The sequence below is a fragment of the Dendrobates tinctorius genome, unplaced genomic scaffold (genome assembly GCF_039654945.1).
Source record: "Dendrobates tinctorius isolate UK_male_01 unplaced genomic scaffold, ASM3965494v1 ptg000004l, whole genome shotgun sequence".
Taxonomy (NCBI): domain Eukaryota; kingdom Metazoa; phylum Chordata; class Amphibia; order Anura; family Dendrobatidae; genus Dendrobates; species Dendrobates tinctorius.
In genome coordinates this window covers 27,803,007-27,830,204 of record NW_027361672.1, presented here as the reverse complement: position 1 = coordinate 27,830,204, position 27,198 = coordinate 27,803,007, and the positions used below count along the sequence as shown (strand labels likewise).

At 45.6% G+C, this 27,198-nt stretch overlaps 1 protein-coding gene across 1 annotated transcript in view; it reads left to right on the top strand.

The window, feature by feature from the left end:
• The window catches only part of LOC141082655 (cytosolic non-specific dipeptidase-like), a 70,344-nt gene extending 43,532 nt beyond the window's left edge, over positions 1-26,812 (top strand). The window contains exons 6-12 of the mRNA XM_073566606.1: positions 3,668-3,865; positions 5,311-5,395; positions 7,719-7,879; positions 8,152-8,316; positions 9,451-9,592; positions 10,058-10,205; positions 26,180-26,812. Of these exons, the coding sequence (XP_073422707.1) occupies positions 3,668-3,865; positions 5,311-5,395; positions 7,719-7,879; positions 8,152-8,316; positions 9,451-9,592; positions 10,058-10,205; positions 26,180-26,243 (963 nt within the window). The 3' untranslated portion in view covers positions 26,244-26,812. The remainder of the gene's footprint in view (positions 1-3,667; positions 3,866-5,310; positions 5,396-7,718; positions 7,880-8,151; positions 8,317-9,450; positions 9,593-10,057; positions 10,206-26,179) is intronic.
• The last annotated feature ends 386 nt before the right edge of the window (positions 26,813-27,198 follow it).

The following is a 27,198-nucleotide window of genomic DNA, read 5'->3' as shown; positions in this document are numbered from 1 at the left end:
GACTTTGTTTTTGCTTTGTTTTTCTGGATTTCTGCCATTCCCTGCTGGGGTGTGCTGAATTCATTTAGCTCTGTCTTCTGAAAATACCTGAGTGCTGATTCAGTTTTTGAAGCCTAGCTGCTTCAGGGCCTTTTTCATATCAGCTGGTTGGCTTATGTCTTTGATAGGGTTTTGGCAGATTGCAGACAGCAGCCTTCCTTTCCTTTCCTATCTAGGTAGTTTTGGGGCCCCGTCTTTGCTCAGTCTATCTTTCTGTCTGTGTTAGTATTTTCATCTTGCTTCACCGTCATATGTTGGGGGCTGCCTATTGCTTTGGGGTCTGCTCTGGGGCAGTTTAGATTTCCCCTTTCTTTCTTTAGGCCTATGTATTTCTCCGGCTGTGACCGAGGGGTCTAGGACATCGTAGGAACCCCCCACGGCTACTGCTAGTTGTGTTGATAGGTTCAGGGGTCTGCAATCTGATAGTTGCCAACTTCTCTGGTTTTCTGGACTTAGCTTGTATTTCTGCTTTTGCCTCCTACGGTGACTCATTCATAACAGGTATCTATACTAGTAGACATACTACGAGATAAGTTTACAGCACTATAGGACTTTATTCATGAGACATTAAAATGTCTCTTCACTTTTGTTTTCGGTATCATAGTGTAACGAATGGAAGTGGAGGCAGAGATGGTGAAGTTCACATTCGTTTTTATTTTTTAAGTGGAACCTCGGGACCACGGCCCGGGGGGCTTCGAAGGGGGCGTGACTAGTGAGCCCCGGGTACCCGTAGTAAAGCCCCTCAGTCAGTGCCAGAATGGAATACCCGGAGGACACAGGTGCTATCTCCAGTTAGACCCCGAACACGTGGCAGCTGTCCAAGCGGGACCAAAAGAGATAATAACAGTTACAGCAGAGTCCCTAATGAGCTGGGTCCTGGATCCGGTTAGTTGGTAAGGAGTCGGTTCCAGTGACCTTCATACAGTCCTTGGACTCAGATGGCTGTAGGCGGAACAGGATGGCTTAGGCCCAGATGGTTGCTGATATAACCAGGTAACACAGGATACTGATATGCTGTGGAAACAGAGAGCATTAGACAATGCACAGAGACTGCAGATGCAGCGCAGACAGGTTAGCATGAGAACCGGATGCAGCAATGATAGATACTTGTTGCTCTGGCGCTCTCCCTATGGAGGAGAGGCCAGAAATAGCAGCCAGTGCGCTGTCATTGGTTAATTGCATTTTTTGAATAATGCACGCCGCCCCTTTAAGAAGGCAAGAGAGCGGTCGGGCGTGCCCTAATAGCCTTAGCTACAGATCTCCTCACAGGACGCCAGGAGGAGGAGGCAGGAGGAAGGACAGAACACTGAGCAGCAGCATGAGAGGCTCGAGGTGAGTGCCCAGAACGGAGAGCAGCAGCAGGCCTGGACGCAGCGCCAGGACGGGGGCCAGGTGTAACAGCGGCAGACCTGGGCGCAGCGCCAGGACGGGGACCGGGTGTAACACATAGGTGTGTGTGTGTGTGTCTTTTTTGTGTCCCCCATTTTTGTATACGTAGGGAGGACTAGGGTGTAACTAGGGATGCCGACGTTGAGCGAGGGCGCCATATCATCAACAACTAGGGTGCCAACCTCCGCAGTTAGGAAGGGCCTGATTAGGGCTCATTAGGGCATGTTAGCCTTTTGCCCCATGATCTATAATTATTATTATATGTAATTGCAATATTGATTTCGCTATTTGGATCCTGTCCCCTGACCCCATAGGTATTTAGTCATTTTCACTTCTAATGTTTTTAGTGATTGAATTAAAAGCTATATTTTAAGGGTTATTTATTCTTTTGTGCACTCTGGAAAGCTGCCTGCTTCTGACAGAAGCAAGAATACTAAAGATCTATACCGACTCCCCCATATACAGGAATGCTTAGCTTGTCATACTGATCTCTACGGAAGAACTGCTGCTAAGGCCATTGAATTCCAACTAGCCAATCCTCATGTCCCCCCCCCCCCCCCAACACAACCTGTCAAAGGACATTCAGGAAGCCCCATACACATTAGTTGGCCGATCCCTCCAAATCAGCATTTATCTAATGTGTATGGGGGTCTTTATTCTTCTAGAGCAAGTACATTAGTTATTGGCAGATGTGTAAATGTGGCGCCCCTGAGGCTCAGTCGCCACAGAGGTACTGCACCTCCTTCTGAGTTGTGGTATCCCACCATCCAGGTAAGGTGGAGACTCCGGACCACACTCCAACACCTGCACCCCACACCACAAAGTAGTGTAGCAAAGCACCTTCGGTGGCTCCCTGCTTGGAGTATAGCAAAGCACCCATTGGTGGCTCCCTGCTTGGAACACGAAACGTGCTGGGAGGTGGGTCGAGTTAGATTACATTACAAAGAGCGGGAAGAGTTTAGGACAACAGTCAGTCAGTAGTGAGTTGGTTAGAGAGTTGGAGAGAAGAAGATCCCTGAGAGAGGGATGGAAGGATGGAAGTGCTGCATCCTGGTGACCTGGGTCTGCTGGCATAGGAAAGGAAGAGAGAGAGCACATAGACTGAAAGCCTGATTCTCCATAAGAAGGAAAGACTAGTACGGAACGTGAGGAGTAAAAGGGAACAGAGGACGTGGGTTAGAAGAGGACCCTTCATAGAAGTTCCAAGCGCAAGGCCGGGGCCCGGTCCCCGAGGTTGTATGGATACTAATGGTCCTGCAGCAGACACAGGAGGAATAGAAGTAATGACCACGTTATTCCCACACAAGACTTGGGGGCACAACAGCAACTGGATAGTGAGCCGGGACTTAGAAGCAAGAAGTCCCCGAAGCAGGCTACAGCTGTCTGCCGTACAAGTAGGGTTCATAAGAACATCGGACAGGAGGAACTCCAGTGTAACTCAGTGCTAGGAGTATTTCACTCACAAGCGCTATAAGAGGAGACGTTCAGAAAAGGCACATATGTTGGCGGAGTGTTGGAAAGGAGTATTTCATCTGGCCTGGAGGTTGACTGAGTCCCTGATCCGGAGGACACGGCACGGAGGCAGGCACCTGTTTGTACAACAGACTGTGAGTAAAGCTTTGGAACTACATGCCCTGGTGTCCTCCACTTATTCCTGCGCCAACCTGCCCCGCACTGCTACATCCCTTGCGCCTGACACTACACCATCTACGTGTCACTTCACCTACTCTGCCCTGGGACTACAGCCCTGCCTGTGGAGGGCTATAACATCACTGCTGCACCATACCATCTGTCCCAGAGGATCTGTCTGCAGCGTTGGTTTACATCTTCATTGCTGAACACCACAGGTGGCGTCACGACTTACACATTGACACTGAACATTTACAATGGGCGCCCAGGGCCACGGGCCGGGTTACAGCTACCGTGACATCTCCCATTGAGGACCATCGGGCCCGGTACCGAGTACCCCACAGCCCTGGGTGTGAGGGCGACCCATAAAGACACCCCACAGCAAGTCTTACATATAATTACTGTACATGTCCTCAGAAAGTATATTTTTAGCTGATCATTTAGAAAAGTGATTCACCGTATTATAGTAAAAAGGTGAATGACTTTTTTACAGTTAGGTCTAGACCCTTATTAGTCCCAGAAAATTAGGATTTCTTTTTAGGATGTTTATTTGCAAAAATATGACTGAATGCTATTTGTTATGTATACTGATATATACTTCATTTTTCAGGGTCTTCCAGTAAATGTTAAGTTATTCATTGAAGGAATGGAGGAAGTGGGGTCAAATGGTCTTGAACGGCTTGTGGAAGAGAAAAAAGACACGTTTTTCTCCAATGTTGACTATATTGTGGTAACGGATACCCCCTGGCTTAGCACAAAACCAGGCATAACGTATGGAGCCAGGGGAAATTGCTACTTTTTTATAGAGGTATGTTATTCAATAGATTCTGTCTGCGATTAATAACACTAGAAAGTGACAACATGAAATGTGTATTTTTGAGTAATAAAGCCATGTGTGATAGAAAGCTGAGATTTTATCCTAAAACTATGTCAAATTTTCATATCCTACAATGTATGAATAGGACAAATAGAGATACTATGTGGTCATCCCTTTAAATTACAGAATCCACGCTTGGTCCTGCTGGAACAGCACTATAGTGCCACTTTAATACACACGTATGTTGGCCAGTGTTTTGCATACATATTTGTGTGCCAAAAACAGGAATGGGCCATAAGACAAAAATGATAATGAAAGTATTTGCGCATCTTCCGTGTGTTGGGCCCACTCATGATTTAGCTTACAAATACCAATGCAAAATATTGCCTTTAAAAGTGGCATCAGGCTATGTCCACGCACATGTAAGTTCACAATGTGTATGGCCGAGTCAGAGGCACCAGAAACTTTGTTTAAAAAATGGAATCTGTATTTAAACTATCTTTTTAAAAAACATATTACTACACTTCTGAAAAATGTGGCCTTTGTCAAGCAAAAAACACAGAATAAAAATAAAGCCTGGCGAGTACAGAAATAAACATATGGCAGCTACTGAAAGGGATTCTGTCCACAGTGTTTGTTAACCCATTATAATGTAGCGCTGGAGAACCTGATTCCATTGATGTATCAGTTTTACTGTGCTGTTTGCTGTAGTTTTGATGAAAGCAATGTGTCATGCTCGTGATGGGAAAATCCGGCGGATGGCACAACACACACACAAACAACGGGATGGAAAAAGGGAGAGGAAGGCCCTAACCGTAGGGAGCGGAGGGATGGGGAACCTCCTAACAACAACCTGTGTCTATCCCTAAACTCCCCTAACACCTTATACGGGTCCTTACCCCCGCCGCTGTCCCTAACTGTCACCTCACAATACCCTGGCTAGTGCACTGGCTGGCAAAGACGCTAGCCTCACCACTGCAGATGGCATCAACACAGGGGGTAATGACAAGCGCGAGACAGATAAGGAAGGAAGCAACAATACTTAGCTTCAGCCTCTGCTGCAAAGCTCCCTACAGCAGAGGATACGGAACCAGGAGCCCGAACTCCACAGAAGCACATTTACACCGCTAGCACTAGAGAGCAACAAACACTTAGGCTGGTCTTCATAGAATATCTCTATTACCAACAGTCAGCTGATGCGTCATGTGACTAATTAAAGGATGGTGGGAGTGGTCACCACCCACATCAGCTGATCAGCACCAAAGCAGATGCCAGCAAGGAAACTGACATTAACCCTTGCTCGCCCAAAAGGAAAAAAACAACGTTTAAATTAAAGCCGAACCAGAGCTGTCACGAATCCAAAAATGAATTGTGACAGTGTTTTATCTGCTGAATTATTACAATGCAATCTCTATTTGTCTCCTATTATCGTGCAGGTTGAAGGTGCAAGACGGGACCTTCACTCTGGTGGTTTTGGAGGAACAGTACATGAAGCGATGAGTGATTTAATATATTTACTTGGTAATGTACAAAGACTTTGCTTTCCTTGGCCTCCTTTCTGTAACCTTACACAGACAGCTAATGGCAATTCTCACATTTCTATGTGTATGAACAGATTTAGAGGGATTGATTGGGTACAACAGCTGGCAATTCACTAAAAAGGACATCAAATGCAAGCACATCACAAAAAGTCGCCATTACAATACCTAGTCATGGTAGAAATACACTGCAGAATGCAGCAGGCTCCCATGATAAAAGGGGTTGATGCTAAGTGTTATGCAGATATTAGTAATGCTCACGCTAGATCAGGTGGGCTGCCCAGCACTATGTAAGTGCACCCCACAAGAACAAACATCCTATTCTCCCCAACAACACTTCTGGCCCTGGCTGCATCCTGCAAAGATGAAAAATATGAGGTATTAGTTAATATTTTGGCTAAAATATGGAAATTTGCAATGTCAATGGGTGCAACAGTTGGTCAAAATGCGAGAAACCTTCTATTTTGGCTGTTTAACGCCTTCACAACATATGAAGTACATTTACGTCATGCGGGCTCACATGTTGAGCCTGCATCTTTTCCGGCACATGACAGCTGATTTAAATCAGCCATCATGTCCCTTTAACAGCCGCATGCAGAGCCCGCGTCTATTAACCTGTTAAATCCTGCTATTATTCTTTAACAACGGGACTCATTAAACACCGGCAGGGAGAGCATCGTTTCATGCTCCCATCGGCGCGCCAGTAATATAATTACAGGGTGCCGATGGGTTGTCATGACAGCTGGGGGTCTGTTGATGACCCTCATACTTGCCATTGTGATCCTCCTGTTCAGGATCGTAAGAGATAATGATTTTAGCTATACATAGCATGGCTGGTGTACTGTTACGTATAGCACAAGTGATCAGATGATCGCAGTTGCAAGTCCCCTAAGGAGATTATTAAATACAGTGAAAGGTTAGTTAAAAAAAGTTTTAAAAATATGAAAAAGACCCCCCCCCCCCCGAAAAAGTTCAAATCACCCAACAATTGCCCCATTGAAAAAAAAAAAGAATAAAAATACACATTTGGTACTGCTGCGTTCGTAAAAGTCTGATCCATCAAATTACAAAATAAATTAATCCGATTGGTAAACGGTGTAGCGAAAAAAATTAAAAACACCAGAATTACGTTTTTTTGGCCTCTGCAATAAGGCAAAATGCAATCTTTGGAGATCAAAACATTGTATCTGCCCCAAAATGATATCAGTAAAAACATGAGCTCAGGGCGCAAAAGATAATTCTCCTACAGCCCCAGATGCAGAAAAATGAAAACGTTAAGGGTCTTGGAAAATGGCAGCAAAAGCCAAAAAAAATTTCTTACAAATTTCCAAATTATTTTTAACCATATAAATAAAAAACACTGTATATATATACACACACACATGTTTGGTATCTGGGTGTCTGTGAACTCATACTGACCTGGAGAATCATACTACCAGACAGGTTTTACCATATGGTGACTTACAGTGAACATGGTAAATGAAAAAATTGGAATTTTTTTCCCTTCTTCCAGTGCACTATGTGATAGAATGAAATGTGTCATTCAAAAGTACAAGTCATCTCACAAAAAAACAAGCCCTACTATGGCTATATTGATGAAATATAAAAAAAAGTTATAGCTCTTGGAAGAAGGGGGAGAAAAAAAAAAATGAAAATAGCCCAGAGGTGAAGAGGTTTATGGATAAAACACCACCCTAGCAATCAAAACTTCTGGCATTTCATTTCATATGACATGACAGAAGTCTTTTTTTCTTAGGTACCCTTTAAATAAAGAGCCTAAACAGTAAATAATATACAAAATATTTGGTAACCCCATGATAGTAAAACCAATAAAGGTAAAAATATAAAACAGCACCTAAATTGCAACTAGGTTGCAAAAAAAACAGGACATCATACAAATTTATCATAAGAAAAAAGAAAGTGACTGCTACCAGGCTGGGAGTGCACAATTTAAGTATTTTTGATTGATTAATGTAGATCAAAACATTTATTGATCTTTCACTTCAAAATATTGACCTGGTAATTTTTATCGTACAATGAACACCAAAAAAAATACAAATCTAAAAAAAAAAAATGGAGGAATTATGCGTTTCTTGCAATTTTGCCAGACTAGGATTTTTTTTTTTTGTTACGTGAATGATGTCATTCGAAACTACAACTGGCTTCTCAAAAACCAAGTCTCCATATTGTGCTTGCAAGAAGGGTAGGAAAAAGAGCATGCAAATACTAAATTTTGCACACGTTAGGAAAGGGTTAACACTAGATATAAGTATGGCGTGATCAAATTTGTCCTTGCCTTTTTCCAGGTGTGCTGGCCGATGTGAATGGCAAAATCCTGATTCCAGGTATTTATGACGATGTTTTACCCGTTACTGAAAAAGAAAAGGAATTATACAAAGATCTTGTATTTGATTTGAAGGATCTGAAAAGAGACACAGGAGTAAATACATTTTTACACAGCACAAAGGTAAGAAAGTAGCATCTCTAGATCTTAATTAATATACAGTTTATCAAGATAAAAAAAAACATAACATGCAAATAAGCAACAAGTTGCAAAATGTAGTAAGAATTTCATTTTTATGACCACTGCAGCTAGTCACAGGCAGCAGTGGTCCAGTGACAGGGAAAAAGTGATGTCATCACTTCCAGTGATAGTGAAAACCATGGGGTGGCCTGTGTTGGATCCACAGTGCTGACAGTAGGTGCATATGGCAAATTTTAATAATTCTTCTTTTACAGGAAGATTTACTGATGTACAGATGGCGGTTTCCTTCTCTGTCAATCCATGGCATTGAAGGAGCTTTTTCTGGATCTGGAACTAAAACTGTTATACCTGCAAAGGTTATTGGGAAGTTCTCAATTCGTCAAGTTCCTAACATGAACCCATCTCTTGTTGAGAAACAGGTATGTTTATAATACGGTATATTGTTTATTAGAAGAATACATTCATTATTTGCCATATCTATATTATCAAACAATAGATACTAGGGATTCCCCGAGAATGAGATAAAAAAATGCTGCTGTAACATATTTCAAGCTGCAACCCATCCTAGTCATGTGTCAGGATGAGTTGCCACCTGAAGAAACACAGCGCCAGACATGTATCTCAACTGTCAGAGGAGCAGCACCTTGACTTGATCTACCCCTGATCTGCTAACTCAGCCATAAAGCAGGGATGTAGCAAAAGAAGGCAACCGAAAAAACAGGTCCTCGGCTAAGTGAGCAGAATGGGCTATTTTTCTGTGGCCTCAGTCCTTCGAGTTCCATCAGTCTCTATGCCCTGCTGTAAGCCTGTCAGGCTAACTGAGAAGAATGTGTTTATAGTTGAGCACTGAGAGAGAGAGCACTACTTACCTGCAGATATAGTGGTGATCTGCACGTAAACAGCATCTAAATCATGTCTGTCAGGCTCACTGGAGCAGCGACTGCAGGGAGAAAATGTAGTTATATTCTACCTGCAGCCACCTGCTTCCAGTCACACAGTAAGGGAGTTGTAATCACTGCCCTATAGTGTGTGTGTAGCGCTGACTGTCAATTAATGTGCAGGGGAGTGATTACAGCGCACTCACTATGTAGAGAATGGTGACTAATAGTTCTTGGCACCGCTCTGATGACTGGAAGCAAGCACCTACAGGGCGAATAGAATTTCATTTTCTCCCTATAACCGCTGCTTCAGAAGGCCAAAGACATCCTGACAGAAAATTTAGACTGAGCAACAATGGGGACAAAGAAGACATTGTATGTACATCGCTGTGGCAATTAATGGCTATAGAAGAGAGCAAAATAATGTACATAAGCCTGCCAGACATGATTTAAATGCAATTTACCTGCAGATTACCACTATATCTGCTTCTCTTAGAACATATAATTACTTATAGATATATGGGTGATGGGAGAACTTTGAACTAGAAAAGTTTGTGTAAAAAATGATGTAATACTTTAGAGCACTACAAGTAGGATCCAGTCCAAATTCCTACAAATGAAAGTGATCTCTGACAAACCTCCATTCACAATGTAATATTTTTACAATTTTACCAGGTATCTGAGTACCTGGAAACCAAGTTTGCAGAGAGGAAGAGCCCTAACAAAATGAAGGTAACCATGGTCATAGGAGCACAGCCCTGGTTAGCAAATATGAATGAACCCCAATATCAGGCTGCTCGGAATGCAGTGAAAAGAGGTAAGAATGAAAATTCTGTTCAGTAAAGGCGTTCATTATACTAGAATGTAAGGTAACATACATATTGTTAATTATGATTAATTATTAAGTAGTACATTGATACATAAGATGCAAATATTACAGACATGTTAGAAGTATTTATGCCCTAATAATATAGACTCTCTGTTTATCCAGGAGCGCTGCTCTGGAGAAAATACTGTAAGCTAAGTCAATGCTGCAACCCTTTTATTTTCAGAACTGGCGTGGTTAGATGACATACCCTAGCAATATACCATTATTTAGCCTTAAGAGAGGAATATAAGCACTATTCACTTCTAAACTATTTGACAGTAACAGAATAATGATTCTTGGAACAAGACTGTTCCGATCATAGCTGCAGTGCACTAGTGTAATCACAATGCACATTGCTGAATGCTGAAAGTTGTGTTCAATTTTTGTAATCTACTGTTTTCCTCTGTCCACTAGTGTTCAACACTGATGCGGACATGATCCGGGCCGGAGGCACCATTCCAATAGCAAAACATTTTGAGGATGTTTTAGGAAAAAGTGTCATGTTACTTGGCGTTGGTGGACCAGATGATGCTCCTCATGGCCAGAATGAGAAGATAAGCCTGTAAGTTTTTGGATTTTATACATTTTGAAGTTGTGTTAATTAAAACATATGAAGTGTCTTATAAGCGATTTCTTCGTATGTACGGTGCTATTCAAAAATGTTAGGTAGATTTGGAAAAAATGCTGCAAAGTAAGAATGCTTTAAAAAATAGAAGTGTTACTGGTTTATTTTTTTATCAAGTTAGCAAAGAGCAAAGTAAATGAACAAAACAATAAATCAAAATCACATCAATATTTGGTATGACCTGGAAGTGATGATATGACACATGAGACCAGCGCCCAATCAGCACTGGCGTTATGGTCTCCTCCTTTGGATGTGGAGCGTCCTGCAGGGCCGGGGGTTACTCGGTACCGGGCCGGTCAGACTCTTTTAAAGGGGAAGTGTCACAGTGGTGGTAGTGACCCGGTCCGTGGCCCTGGGTGGTCAGTGGAGATGAAAGTTCAATGAGGGGGAACATGGTAGGATAATTATAGGGAAAGGGGAATCGTGACGCCACCCGTAGTATTTGGCTAGGGTAGCCGACGCTGCAATACAGATCCTCTGGAACGGTGGTACGGCAGCAGAGATGTTGTGGCTCTCCACGGGTAGAGCTGTGTCCCAGGGCAGCTAGGATGTTGCTTGTGAGTTGGTGACTGTGATGTTATGTGCGATGTTAAGCAAGTGGGGCGCGAATGACACAAATGACACAGTGAGGTGCAGTTTCACGGCTTTTACTCACACTTGACCTGTGCGCTCAGTTGTCTCGCTTAGCACTGTGTCCTCCGAGTAAGGGGTCCAGCCAACTCTCAGTTAATTTGGGAGACACCGTTCCAGGACTTCCTTTTTGTGTTTTTCCCTCTTTCTGGTCGTCTCCCTGTGCTAGTCTTTCCTTTTCTCTCGCCTAGCACCTTCACAACAGTGTCCCTAAGCCAGCAGCCTTGGACCTTGCCGGGCGACGTGGGTCAGGCCCCAGGATCCTCTACCTGGCCACCTTTTCAGGGAATTGATGTGGATGTGGCTGAGGTACTTGCAGTCACCTCAGCCTCCGACTTGCCAGCTGAGTCTGTCTTCTTCTCAGGAGCCGGTACCCTCACTGCAAATAGTGAAAATAAATAATAAAAGTGTGTCGGCTCTCTGTATTAAGACGTGACAGGCGGTGGTAGCTGCGTCCTGCGTGCCCATACCCACGAATCACCAATGTATTACAGGGGCCTTATATATATTAGCACACCAACCTAACATTGGCAGGGCCCTGATATATAGCAACAAAGCCTATTCACAGAAAACGTCTTAATACAGAGAGCCGACCCACTTTCTATACTCCATACTACAGAATTTATACTAAGAGCCGATACAAAGCTTCATTGCTTATTCACCAATTTTCAAGCAGTCGGACTAAGGAAGGCCATATAGGCCGAAACGTTGCACAGACTGCATTAATAAAAATTTGTCTTCTGATTAAGGACATCGTAAGTTGAGTGCCAAGTTATTTTCACTATTTACTCTGGTTTGGGTAACCTATTTGGTTTGGGTAACCTACTTGTGCACCCTGTAGTAGTACCACACTATATTATACACGGTACCCTCACTGCGACCTAGCCCTTCCAAACTGGAGCGGGCCCCACGGGTGGCTGCCGCACTTCCCGTGCCCCTCAGGACTCCTTCTGTTCTCTTTAAACTCCCTTTCAGTTCTTCTTCCTTCACTTTGGCTGTGACTCCTCTTACTCCTTCACCGTCCCATCACTAACTGACAACTTTCTGGAAAAATCTATCTACCTCAGGACTAGCTCCTCCCACTCACTTTCTGATTGGCTACACCCCTTGTCACACCATCTCCTTAACTCCTCCCTCTTCTCTACCTTTCTCCACTGACTCCCCAACACCCAAACACTGACTCCCCAACACTGACTCCCAAAGGGTACACCCAGATGCCCTGACTGAACTGGCGTGTGTTGGGTGCAAGTGTTGAAGTCTCAGGTGGAGCTCCCTCGTTACCTGAGGGTGGGATACCACACCTCTGAATGAGGTGCAGTACCTCTGTGGTGACCAGACCCTCAGGAGCGCCACAGATGTATACTGCATGTACTCAAGATAATAAGGGAGCTGTAGCAGCTGTCTCAGATCCTCTTGACTACGTATATGTCCAAAGTCAGGGACAGTGACTCCAGCGGTGATTGGCAGCTGGTCTCATGTGTCATAACAACCGCACTTAAGCCCTGGACACGCAAGTGCTGACACTGCCGAAACGATGCTGGCACAGGTGGTGAGTTTATGATTTTTTATTTTATCAGTGTCAAACATGGGGGATGAGAAGGGGTTGACCCAGTAGTGGACAACTTTTAGTGCGGACAACCACTTTAATGACATTTGCTGTATGTTTCGGTTTGTTGTCCTGCTGCAGAATAAATTTGGAGTCAATCACATTCCTCCCTGATGGTATTGCATGATGGATAAATATCTGTATATATTTGTGCATATATATTTGTCAGCAATGAGGGCACGACTAATCCTGACCAAATCCCCAGCTTAATTTGCTGAAATATCCCAAACTTACAAGGAAACTCCACCATGCTTTACTGTTGATTCCAGACACCGATTCTTTAACAGTCCTCCATGATTCAGTGCCTTTTGTATAAGCCAAATATTTTCACACATTGATTCATCAGTCTAGAGCCCCTGCAGATATTTTTCTGCACCTCTTTTCCTATGGTTTTGTAGTTGAATCTGTTGGTTTTGTTTCTTGTTGAAGGTATGGCTTTTTGGCCACAATTCTTACATGAAGACCATTTCTGGCTAGTAGACTACATCTGAGTGTCCACCTCCAATTGGTTTACACCGCCAAAAATAATGCATGACAAAACCCACAGTGACTCCATCTGCACCATTCTAGTTAATGGCCCCATCGGCGCATATGGCCAAATTCTATTTTGCTGGGGGTTTGGACATAAGCCTCAATGGGTCCACAAAACATAAGAGCAAACACTGTGTAAAAGGGCTTTAACCTGTGTTTTAATCATGGGTTTTTCAGACCTATTACTCATTGAATAAGTTTACATACAAAAATATCTGGCAAAGAAAGCTGTCATTCACTGAAAAGACCGCACACTGGACCAAAAATCTGAGAAAGATCGGAGGTTTAAAGGGAATCTGTCAGCATGCTTCTGCTATATAATCAGAGAGTAGCATGATGTAGGGGAAGAAAGAATGATTCTAGCGTTGTGTCAGTTACTGGGTTGCTTGCTGTAGTTTTGATAATTTCCTACTAATGAAACAGTGATTTTATCACTAGAGGTCCACCCACCACTGATTAGCAGCTTTCTGCTTATTCACAGTGTACACAGAAAGCTGTGGTTTTGATAGAATCCTTGTTTTCCTGATGTATATGTAGCAGTTGTCAGTATGCTGAGCTGTGTATGAACCTGCCTACACCCCTGATTGCCAGCTTCTTGTGTACACTGTACATTTTCAGCAAATTACTAATCAGTGGGGGCGGGGTTACACAGATTAGCTGGACTGTCTGGAATGGGAAACCTATTCCTGCAGTGATAATCTCCTGCTGATAAAACACTGATTGAATTCCGGTTCTGGCCCTGGCTGTGGTGGACGTGTGATAGGAGAGCTCCCACAGCCCCTCCACAAAACCGACGCAAACAGAGCAACCTGATCCGGCTTCAGACTCAGGGGAGCAACGGGCAACCTCCGGTAACCCAGAGGTATGGAGCAGTACCTCCTACGGAGCGCAGGGACAGGGGACAGCCTGGGAGACTGCGAAGGAGAACAACAGGCGCGGAGATCCAATATGGCACCAGCGGGGAAAGCGCAATGCCTCCAGATGGGAGAAGCCGGCGCTGCTGCAGAGAAGGAGCAGGAGGTGAGTGGTGAGGAGAATGAGGCGACTGGGAGCGGGACAGCTTCCCAGCAAGGGGAGTGAGGAGAAGCAACAGGACCCCTGCACCACCAATGCTATTTACCGCATCCAATGCACATGACCAAATAAATAGGTGGTCTCATGTGGACTTTGGGGATTAAACTAACAGGCGCAGCAGAGCCTCTAGGAGCTCCAGCCGGGACAGCAGAGACAGGAGGAGAGGAATCAGTCGTAAGACACCAGCATCACAACGTACATATCTCTGCTCCATCGATTATAGGCGTTTAGCCAGTACACCTGGCAGAGGAAATTAAGAGTACTATAGACTCTGCTATACAAAAGGCCTTGTTTAAGCTACAAACAAAGCTGGAGGAACATGACCATAGAAAAAAGAGGCTGAACAGAGGATTTCAAATATTGAGGACTCAGTAATCAATATGAATAAGTATATACGGACTTAACAGTTCTGTCAGACAAATTGCGTAAAAAGTGGATGATTTAGAAAACCGCTCTAGGAGGAGTAATTTGTCACCTGGACAGCTGGATGACTTATGTGTGTATGATCTTCCACAAACTCTAGGCCTCAAACACGACTGCAGAGTGGAAAGAGCACATAGGGTAGACCCACTGAGAGATCCCGTCGATTCCGGAGAGACTGCCAAAGACGGAACCCAGATGCTTATACCTCGCGCTAGACAGGTCATTGTCAAATACCTTGACTACAAACATAAGGAGGAGATCCTGAGGGCTTTCAGAGAAAGATGCCAACCCTTGAAGCTCAGAGGGCACAGACTTTTATTGCTCGGGGACTACTCTGCTGAGGTAACAAGGAGGAGAAAAGCCTTTAATAGGGTGTGAACCATGCTTTTTCATAAGAAGATATGATTCCAACTCCTGTATCCCGCCACAATGAAAGTGAGAAGACCTTACGGCTCATTTACATTTGATAAAAATCATGAGGAGGTGGAGTCACAATTGCTGTCATTGAAAGAACGGAAGGAGGAGTTGAAAAGAGGAAGCAGTGTGAGTCATCTTGGGGGATGCGAGGGTACGCCTGTGAAAGCGGCTCATGGATTGAGAGGGCAGAGGTCTCCGGTGGATGGGAGAAATACAACCTGATGGAGCCCGGACCAGCAGTTTCAATGGATAAAATAAAAAGAGAAGAAGAATCTGAAAGGATGTCCACAAATTATGTAATTATAGACCAGTAGATGGATTGCGGTCTGCTCTGTGTGGTTCTGACATGCACATCTGGCATTGGAGACCTTACAATTAGTTTTAAACCCTTCCCCCCCTCCCCCCCTATTTTTTTTCCTCTCTTTGTTTTCAGGTGCAATAGTTTGCTATTGCTTTATTTTAATGTATTATATGTGATAGGGGTGGGAGGTGTGGGAAAGAGATGGACCTCTGACATAGTAACAACTCCAGGTAAAGGTATTGTTTTAAAAGTTGTGTAAAGGGGGGTGAGGGAGAATGTGGCCAGAATAAGGAAAGTCAAGTGAATTGTTGTACAGAAAGTTTACTTGTTCTATTGGTTTGGGGAGATTTATGTTCAAGTTAAAAATGTTGATAAGGGGAGGAGTGTGGGTAGGAATGGTAACTGTTATGATATGTACTGGATAGCGCCTGCAACAGCTGATGATTTTAGGGTGTAACCATTTAGAGAGACAAATTTTTCGCTAGAAAATGGTTAAAATTATTACATGGAACGTTAAAGGCCTGAGGTCGCCAGGCCAGAGATCTATGATCCTGCACCATTTACAGTGGTTGGGAGCGGACGTTGCGCTCTTACAGGAAACACATCTAAGGAGGGAAGATAACTTTAGAATAAACAAATGGTGGGTGGGAAGGGTGTTTGGCTCACCGGCCCCGGGTAGGAGGGCAGGGACCTTGATTCTGATAAATAGGCATTTTGACCATATGGTGCTACAGGAGGAGTGTGACTCGGAGGGGAGATGGCAACATTTGGTGATCATGGGCCCTTTAGGAAGACTGAGCATTCACAATGTGTAAGCCCCTAATGCAGACCAGGATGCTTTCTTCGGGGAGCTGAGACTTAATTTACTGAAGGTTCACGAGCCAAGGGTAGTAGTGGAAGGAGGTTTCAACAGGTTCCCTGTCAGATGAAGAATAGAACCCAGAAAGAGTGGGGAAACAAGAGGTCGGGGGGAGGGGGGATATAGACACATGTTGGAGCTCAGAGATAAATGGCGCTTGCAACATCCTAACGACCCAGAGTTTACTCACTATTCCAACCCACATGACAGTTGGTCGCGCATTGATCAGTTCTGGTTGAGTGACAGCTTTGTGCCTAGAGCGAAGGAGAGCATGATAGAGAATATGGTAATTTCTGATAATATCCCAGTGAGTGTGTGGATTCAGGATAACATTCCACGGGGCACAGATATTCTGTGGAGGTTCCCGTCATTTCTGACTAGGGATGAGAATTTTCATAGGATATTGAGGGAGTGGTGGGAGAATTTTAGGATAAGAAATGGAAATCATGAGCAGAATCCAATGCTGTATCGGGAGACAGCCAAGGCGGTCCTCCGGGGACATTTAATGGGGTACACGACCACATTAAAGAGAAACAAATGAGCAATATTTACAGGCAAGTGATCATCTGAAGGGGGCTTACACAACGTTCCTAGCAACCCTATCATCTTCAGCAAAAAGTGCGAGGTTGGAAACTAAGAGTAAGGGCCCCGTTACACTTAGCGATGCACCAGCAATCTCGACAGCGATACGATCCGGTCAGGATTGCTGGTGCATCGCTAAATGGTCGCTAGTGAGCTGCCAAACAGGCAGATCTCACCAGCGATGCAGCGACGCAGCAGCGGTCGCTACTTACCTGTCAGACGCAGCGATTGTTGAAATCCTCCACCCGCGGTCGCTCGCCGGTGCCAGCAGGAAGCTGCCGCCGAGAAATGGCCCAGGACGTTCTCGCGCGATCATCGATAGTCAGCAGGGGAGCCGGTCGTTGGTAAGTGTCACATGTAGCGATATCGCTAGGAATATCGCTGCTGCGTCACAAAATCGGTGACGCTTTAGCGATATCACTATGTGTGAAGCCCCCTTAACTTTGATTCGTGGGTGGACAAAAAAAAGCAATTATTTAGATCATAACTGGAAGTGGCGCTGCATAGATTTGGGAACAAAGCGGGAAAAATGCTGGCCAATTTGGCTAAGGGTTGGAGGCAACTGACTTTGATTTCGAGCCTGAAGAAAAAGGGATGTGGCCTAACCTCTGATCCCAGAGAAATTTAAAAGATTCTTGGCGAATTTTACAGAGAATTGTATGGGGGAATCGCAGGAGAGAGGGGGGAAAAATGGCTTACCAAATTAAAAATGCCCAGCTTATCTGATCTAGACCTGGAGGCCTTGAATACCGAGGTTTCTGTGGAGGAGGTGAAAACAGCAATTAAATGCCTCAGCAATGGCAAGGCACCTGGCTCAGACAGGTTTGGGAGTGAATTCTATAAGGTTCTAAAAGAACAGATCTCTTCCACCCTGACAGGTTTGTTTAATGCCTGGATGGGACGGAGCAAGATCTCCAGTCAAGCTAACACTGCGTATATAAAGTTGTTACTCAAAGGGGATAGGGAGCTGGGGGGACCCATCTGGGTACAGGCCAATTTCACTCATCAATCAAGATGTGAAGTTGATATCTAAAATTCAAACAGACAGACTGGCTTTGGCTTTGCCTAGAATAATTGCGCCGCACCAGTTGGGTTTCATAAAAGGCAGAACTGCAGTTTCCAATATCAGGAAAGCTATGTTGATTATGGACGCGGTCAAAGATGAGAAGGGGACTTGATGGGATACCCTGCCTTGGTAACGTTGGATGCCGAGAAGGCATTCGATAATGTGAGTTGGTCATGGCTGGAATTGGTCCTGGACTGGATGGGTGTCAAGGGGAGGATGCGTAGACGCTTTATTAGAACCCTCAGGTGAGGGTGTACACACCTTGATTTCTATCTGATGTGTTTTCCTTGAAGCAGGGCACGCGCCAGGGTTGCCGGTTATCGCCCCTGCTATTTAATATAGCTATTGAACCTTTTTCGATAGTTCTCAACAGTGAACGTAGCCATGAAGGGATCAGAGTAGGAGGCAAAATGATGTGGTCCACATTGTTTGCGGATGATGTTGTCTTATTCATGGGCAATCCGTACAATGATTTAGCACAAACTATGTCCGTCATTGAAAAGTTTGGAGAGCTTTCGGGTTTCAGACTTAAAAAAAGAAATGTGAGCTACTGTTTCTGAGGCGAGGGGATAGATCTCCAGTCCATAATCGGGAACAAGAGGTGTCCGGAATCCCAATAGCAAGGTCATCGATTAACTATCTGGGCATTCATCCTGGTCGTACGGTGGATTCAGTCTATGCCTTGAATTACCACCCACTCCTCTCAAAGCTTGAATCACAAGGGGCTGGGGGGGGGGGCTGCCATTATCATTGTTAGCAAGATGTCATCTGATAAAGATGATGAGTTTTACAAGACTGTTGTGTCCCCTGCAGACTATTCCCTTGCTTCTCAAACGTCGTGATATTTCTAGGTTAAACAGAGCATATACTCAGTTTCTTTGGGGGGGAAACCCCGAATAAAGTTGAGTACCCTTATGTCTTCCATGGAGGGGTCAAGTTTCTTAATATTAGGGGGTACAATCTTTCTTGTCTAGCTAGGCACGAGGTGGACTGGTTACGAGGATCTAGTAGGCACTCAGATTACAGTTTGAAGAGTGAATTTTTTAGGCCTTAGGATCTGGCTTCGGTGTTGCATTCTCCCCTATCTTGTTTGAGTCCGTCTATCAGGAATTCGATGGTATGCAGGGATCCTATAGTGACCTGGAAGGTGATGAGGAAAAAGCTGAGTTTACCATGGAAAGTTTCCAAATACCTTAACCCATTGGCACACCCGAATTTTAGTATTGGTAGGGAGAATAGTGTTTAAAAAGTGGAGAGAGAAAGGGGTGACAAAGATGAAAGACTTGATGCATGAGAATGAAAGGAGATGGTTGACTGAAAAGGAGGTGGTTGAAAAATACGAACTCAACAAATTTCAGAGCCTGCAGTATGCTCAGATTAAAAGTTCCATCATGCGGGATCTCCTATATGTCTCCAAAGAGATGTACAAAAAAAGTTTTATAGATTGGTAGTGTCACGCCGATGCTGCCTGTCAGGTCAGTACCAGTGCCGCCTGTTAGGTTGGGGCCGGTGTCACCTGTCATGCCGGGTCCCGCTCTGCCTGCTCCTGCTCCCTGGGTCTACCCCCGGCTCTACGCTCACCGCTCCAGCCGCCGCGCGGCACCTCCGGTCTCCCGTCCTGCAGCTCTGCACAAGGCTTCCTCCTCCTCCTCCCCTGCTCCTGTCCCGGGCATGCGTCTTAGGCCATGGGCGTTGACTCTTCCCCTCACTTAACCCCTTCTGCACCTGTGGAGCGATTACCAATCAAACTCCAGCACAGGGTATATCAGGCGGCTCCTCCCTCATGGAGGCGCCTGATTAACGTGTGCCTTCCGTACGGTACTCTGGCCCCGTCTGGTCGCTCCCGACTCCGGTCGCTCCTGACCCTCTGCCTTGTTTGTCTCATCCGCACCTGAGCCACCCCTCTTGGTATCTGCTGTCGCGGTATTCGACTCCTTCGGGCCTGGTCCTAACGGTCCCTGTATAGGGGTCAGCACCACCTGGCCTGCTCGCCCCAGGGATCCCGGTACCGTGACCCAGAGGGTCCACTCTTGCTACTCCTTACAGGTAGAGTGTGATCTCAGTGGTTTAAACGTGTCAAGGATTTATGGTATTCTGAGAGAATGGCTAACACTGGTGTGACGGCCGTCTGCGAATCTGGGCTGCAGTGGGGACAGCACCCCGAGTAACCCCGAGACCCTTAACCCCTATACAGGGATCTGGAATTGTAGCAAGGCCCAGGAGGTAGCTGTCTAGATTAGCAGTGGACCAGAGCAGGACGGCCACCAAGGGGTCAAAACTAAAACCCGTAATCAAGGTCAGGATGCAGGAGTCTGAGACCAGGGCGCCGCAGAGGCACAAAATCAGCAGACAGAGGGAGAGTCAAAAGTCCAGGCCAGGGTCAGTAAAACCAGGAGGGCAGCGAGGTACAGAATCAGCAGGCAGAAGAAGAGTCAGGAATCCAAGCAAAGGTCAGCATCAAAAAGTCGGAAGAGAGGCGGAGGTACAAAAACGGCAGGCAATAGAATGGTCAAGAATCCAGGCTGAGGTCAGAGTATACACTATAGCAATTCACACAGTAACACGCAGGGGAACCAAGAATATATCCGGCGGCTTGCAAGACCAGTCCCCAGGTATTTGAGGGATCAGGTCCTCCCTCACAGGTTCCCGGCCCGATGATGTAACCAGGACCGCCCCCGGACCAGGCCAGATGGACATGCAGTAAGCCCTACATGACTGACAGAGGGGCGGAGCCTGCGCCCACCAGATGCCTGTGCAGGAGCCCCCTCTCTGCCACCACCCTCACCCTGGAGCGAACCACGGCGCCTCCCAGTGGCTGAGGCAGGAATAGCCGTCCCAGAGTCCGACGGCGATGTGACGGTCCGGCGCCCCCGAGTGGCCGAGATCGGAACTGCAGGCCCTGAGTCTGGCAGTGACGTCCGGCGCCTCCTAGTGGCCGACGCCGGAACAGCAGGCCCTGAGTCTGGCTGCGACGTGACAGTACCCCCCCTTCTAAGAGGGGCCTCCGGACCCTCAAAACCCGGTTTGTCCGGGTGAAATCTTCTAATTAACCCCTTGGCATGGATGTCACCAGCGGGGACCCAGGACCTCTCCTCTGGGCCGTAGCCCTTCCAATGCACTAAGTATTGCACGGACCCTCTCACTAATCGGGAATCAAGGATACCTTGGACTTCGTACTCCAAGGTACCCTTGACCAAAACTGGAGGAGGAGGGGACTGGACAGGTTGAATTGGGGAGCGGTACGTTTTTAGGAGGGATTTGTGGAAAACGTTGGGTATTTTGAAGGACTGAGGGAGCTTTAAGCGAAAGGCTACCGGGTTAATTACCTCCAAAATCTCATAGGGACCAATAAATCTGGGGCCTAGTTTGGCAGACGGTACCTTAAGTTTAATGTTCTTGGTAGACAGCCAAACTTTGTCCCCAACTCCCAGGTGCGGCCCTTGGACCGCCGTTTATTTGCCGCCGAAGCCTGTCTGACTTGGGAGCCTTTCAAGTTTGAGTTCACCTCTGACCAGATGGTCCTTAAGTGATGTATGGATTTCTCTACCCCCGGGAGGTCCGACATCTTAGCCGAAAATGAACCAAAACGTGGGTGTAAACCAAGATTACAGAAGAACGGGGTGGTTTTGATGGATTCTTGGTATTGGTTATTTAGGGCGAATTCGGCTAACGGGAGATGTTCCACCCAATCAGATTGATGTTCCGAAACATAACAGCGGAGATACTGCTCTAGGCCCTGGTTAGTGCGCTCAGTTTGACCATTGGTCTCAGGGTGGTAAGCGGAGGAGAAGAATAATTCAACGCCAATCCGTTTGCAGAACGCCCTCCAGAATTTAGAAACGAACTGGGTTCCTCGGTCGGACACGATATTCACCGGGGCGCCATGCAGTCGTATTACATGAATAACGAACAATTTACTCAGCGTTTCTGCATTAGGTAGTCCAGACAGGGGAACAAAATGGCACTGCTTACTGAACCTGTCTACCACCACCCAGATGCATGTCTTCCCTTCTGAGGGTGGCAGGTCAGTAATGAAGTCCATGGAGATGTGGGTCCATGGACTCTCTGGGGCAGGCAAGGACTGGAGCCAGCCGGCAGGCCGATTATGGGGGGACTTAGCACGAGCACAAGTTTCGCAAGCCAGTACGTAATCCTTGCAGTCCTTAACCACCGTCGGCCACCAAAAATTCCTGGTCACTAGTCTGGCTGTATTATTAACACCAGGATGGCCTGCCAGGACAGAGTCATGCGACTCTTTCATAACTTGTAGACGCAACGGGGCCGGAACGAACAATTTCTGGGGGGGCGTCGTGTCCGGGACTTGTTCTGAGGATCTACGGATCTCCTCCAGAAGGTCCAGAGACACGGCCGACACGACGATCCCATTGGCCAGTATTGGGACTGGTTCCGAGTCCTCAGCCTGTGAGGGGCAGAAACTTCGAGAGAGGGCGTCAGCCCTTACATTTTTCGTCCCTGGACGAAACGTGATCACAAAGTTAAACCTTGAGAAAAATAAGGCCCACCTGGCCTGCCTAGGATTCAGTCTTTTAGCAGACTCCAAGTAGGTCAGGTTCTTGTGATCTGTGATCACGGTAACCTTGTGTTTAGCACCTTCGAGAAAGTGGCGCCATTCTTCAAAGGCCCACTTTATGGCCAACAATTCCCGATTCCCTATATCATAATTTTTCTCAGTAGGGGAGAATTTTCGGGAAAAGAAGGCACATGGGCGGAGTTGAGTGAGAGAGGCAGTGCCTTGGGAAAGCACTGCACCTACCCCAACCTCAGAGGCATCAACCTCTACCACAAAGGGGCGATCTAGATCAGGCTGAATTAATATTGGGTTGGCAGAAAAACACTCCTTTAAAACAGAAAATGCCTGAAGTGCCTCTGGCTTCCAATTAACCACGTCAGCCCCCTTCCGGGTCAGATCCGTGAGCGGTTTGGCGATCTCAGAGAAGCCTTTGATGAGTTTACGGTAGTAATTAGTAAATCCCAAGAATCGCTGCAGCGCTTTTAGAGTTTTAGGTTGTACCCATTCTCTAATGGGTCGGACCTTGGCAGGATCCATGCGAAACCCCTTAGCAGAAATCATGTACCCCAAAAATTGTACCTCCTCAGCCATAAAAACACATTTCTCCAACTTGGCGTATAGAGAATGTTCTCTAAGTCTCTGGAGTACAGCACGGACATGTTGCACGTGTGTAAGAACATCAGCGGAGTAAATCAGGATGTCATCCAAATAAACCACTACATATACCCCACAAATATCCCTGAATATATCATTCACAAAGTGTTGGAACACGGCGGGCGCGTTACTCAATCCAAACGGCATCACAAGGTACTCAAAATGACCAAGAGGTGTGTTAAAGGCTGTTTTCCACTCATCCCCATTTCTTATGCGAACCAGATTGTAAGCCCCCCGCAGATCAAGCTTAGTGAACCAACGGGCTCCTAGTAGCTGATTAAACAGATCAGGGATGAGTGGAAGCGGATACTGATTTTTCACAGTAATCGCGTTCAGCTCACGATAATCAATACACGGTCTGAGTCCACCATCTTTTTTTTCTACAAAGAAAAACCCAGCCCCAACAGGTGAAGTGGAGGGTCTAATAAAACCTTTTTGCAAGCTGTCCGCTATGTAGTCCTTCATGGCTACACGCTCAGGACCAGAGAGGTTAAATATTCTCCCCTTAGGGAGACGAGCACTTGGAACCAAGTCTATAGGACAGTCATACTCTCTATGAGGCGGTAATTTCTCAGACTCCACTATGGAAAAGACGTCCTCATAGTCCCTTAATGTGTAAGGTATAAAGGGTGTTTTAATTTTAATTTGGTTCACTGACAGCGACATACAGTGATTCTGACACTGTGGACTCCAGCGCACGATATCCCCTTGGTGCCAGTCAATAATAGGATTATGCTGGCGCAACCATGGCATACCTAACACAACTGCATGTGATAAATTGGAAATAACAAAAAATGACATATGTTCTGTGTGTAATGCCCCCACTGACATAACAATCTCTGTAGTAACAAATTCCACTCCACCCTGGATAATGGATGTACCATTAATCGCCGTGGTTTGAATAGGAGCATTAAGCCTTAAAAGAGGTACACCAAGTTTCCTTGCAAGCAAAAAATCTATGAAGTTGCCTGCGGAACCACAATCCACATAGGCCTTCACACACAAAGATTTCTTTGAAAATAAGAGAGAAACGGGTAACAAAAGTTTAGCCGCATTTGCGGGCAATACCTGAGCCTCTGGGACAGCACGACCAGAGCTGCCCAGAGGCAGACGTCCCAGGAATGTGGATTTCTGACGCTCAGCATTTCCCTTGAAGCCTCCAGGCTGCAGCATGATGGTATAGGAAGATGGGAGTATTCCTTCAGACTGTGCACTGGAGCAGGTGTAGGCCAGGTAATCAGCTCAGGGAAAAAAAAAAATCAGGAGACTGCTTTTATATATGATGGAAATATACACAAAGAGCAGTTCTTTTTTGGGCCGGATATAATGTGACGGCCGTCTGCGAATCTGGGCTGCAGTGGGGACAGCACCCCGAGTAACCCCGAGACCCTTAACCCCTATACAGGGATCTGGAATTGTAGCAAGGCCCAGGAGGTAGCTGTCTAGATTAGCAGTGGACCAGAGCAGGACGGCCACCAAGGGGTCAAAACTAAAACCCGTAATCAAGGTCAGGATGCAGGAGTCTGAGACCAGGGCGCCGCAGAGGCACAAAATCAGCAGACAGAGGGAGAGTCAAAAGTCCAGGCCAGGGTCAGTAAAACCAGGAGGGCAGCGAGGTACAGAATCAGCAGGCAGAAGAAGAGTCAGGAATCCAAGCAAAGGTCAGCATCAAAAAGTCGGAAGAGAGGCGGAGGTACAAAAACGGCAGGCAATAGAATGGTCAAGAATCCAGGCTGAGGTCAGAGTATACACTATAGCAATTCACACAGTAACACGCAGGGGAACCAAGAATATATCCGGCGGCTTGCAAGACCAGTCCCCAGGTATTTGAGGGATCAGGTCCTCCCTCACAGGTTCCCGGCCCGATGATGTAACCAGGACCGCCCCCGGACCAGGCCAGATGGACATGCAGTAAGCCCTACATGACTGACAGAGGGGCGGAGCCTGCGCCCACCAGATGCCTGTGCAGGAGCCCCCTCTCTGCCACCACCCTCACCCTGGAGCGAACCACGGCGCCTCCCAGTGGCTGAGGCAGGAATAGCCGTCCCAGAGTCCGACGGCGATGTGACGGTCCGGCGCCCCCGAGTGGCCGAGATCGGAACTGCAGGCCCTGAGTCTGGCAGTGACGTCCGGCGCCTCCTAGTGGCCGACGCCGGAACAGCAGGCCCTGAGTCTGGCTGCGACGTGACGACTGGGGGGAATCAGTCATGTTCCAAAGCATGGATAAAACAGTTGGGGGAAGCGGATATTATGGTCAAAATTATGAAAGGTTGGGGTTTATTAAGAAGAAACGTTTCCAATGAAAATTGGAAAGACACCCAATTCAGGATTATTCATAGAGCTATCTACAGCTTCAACCTCCCAACACGCTCAGTCGGAACAGGGATCATACAGAAATGTCCGAAATGCGGAGCTGACCGCACTGTGATGTTCCATGGTTTGTGGGGTTGTGGTGTCATACAACAGTTTTGGAGGTCAGCTTGCAGCTTTGGTTGGGGACTTGGGGGAGAGGATTGGGGTTTAGACCCGCTGCCATGGATCTTTCACTATGTTAGGGAAGTGGACAATAAGGGAGAAAAGGTGCCCCTTTTTCATGATATGGCAATTCTGGCCAAGAAATGCATTCTGAGACGTTGGATTACAGCAGAGACCCCAACGGTGGGGCAGCTGCTTAACAATATGAAACAGCTGTTACACCTGGAAAAACTAGAAGAGAGAGACAAAGCAAAGACAACAGTAAAATTTTTCAACAAATGGAGAAAGTTTATTGAATGTAAGTGTTCCCAGGATGAGATCAAGCAGAAAATGTCACCATTTTTGCAAGCAGAGTGATATCTGATGAACGATCTTCAAGGTACTTTAGGGAGATTGACGGTCCCGGCTTCTTGACTGATGCAAGAAAAAAAAAATTTTTACTTTACTGGGCGGGTATTGCTATTCGGTACGGGGAGAATTTATTGTTTTAATAAAAAGGATTTGATAAAAAAAAATTGATTGTTTTAAAACTGATGAGCAAGTGACACATCCCTGTCAACCTGTCAGATTAAACAGCAAAAACCTGCTGTCAGATTAATTTTAAATGTTTAAAACACAGGTTAAGCTGAATCACTTTTCACAAAACTATCACTCCGCCTTGTTCCTCCTGCTCTGTACTATGGTGTGTGCAGATTAGACTGCCTTTTTCTGATGACCGCTTTCTTTTAATTAAATTTGATAAAACATATTTTTGTTTTTTAGGTACAACTACGTTGAAGGAACAAAATTGTACGGATCGTTTCTGCAAGAACTTTCGACGGTCTAATCCTACTTTGCTGCTAAAAATATAATATACGTTGCTTTTGGCTTGCTGCATCATCCGTATGTGCTATATTAGCAATTGCTTACGAATACAGATTTCTAATAAAAAGAAGAGAAATTCTACGTAATTATTCACACTATTCAGCATCACAACAAAGAGAACAGTTAAAATATTAACATCAAGTAATAAAAGCCTGTAATTAATATAGCCACTATACATGAACATCTGCCTTGGCACAAAGGAGTTTTCTGCAACATTCCTGCTTCTTAATGCTTATGGACTTCATTTTCAGCTCATCAAGGCAACAATCTAGCAATGTAATAATAGGAAATACTTTAGGTGCACATGACGAGAAAGATCTGTGACTACAGAATCATCAGCGTTCCTTCCAATGAATGTTTCATTGCCATTAATGACTTTCACCATTACTACTAATGACAATGACACTGCTCTGTAACCTCTTATACAGGGTGTAGGTTGTATATGGATTCGCATTCAATTCGCTGAACTAATATGTGAATCCTTGTGTAACTAAATAATAAATCTATTTTTTTTGCTTTTAGCATATTAAACTGTATCATGCAGTTATTTGTAATATGACAGGAAAATTCACCACAACATTTACCCCCTGTTATCACATAGAAGAAATGTTTTTTTCTGCTGCAGAAAATGTATTGAGTTTAATAGTTTAAGAAAAGTGTATACGATTTCATGGAAACGCAAGGCACCTGTGCATCTAACGACACTACTGAAATGTGCATTTTTTCTTTACAGGTTTCTAATTGGAGCCTGAAAAAATGCATGCAAAAAAAAAAGCACAGATACGTTTTAAATGCAGAATCTCAGTTTTTCTGAGGTGCATTTCAGAGATCAAATTTAAAGATCCGTAACCGAAGACTAGACTTTTCCTGGTTTTTCCCAAAGTTGCTAGAGGTGAACGACAGGTCTCTTCCTATTC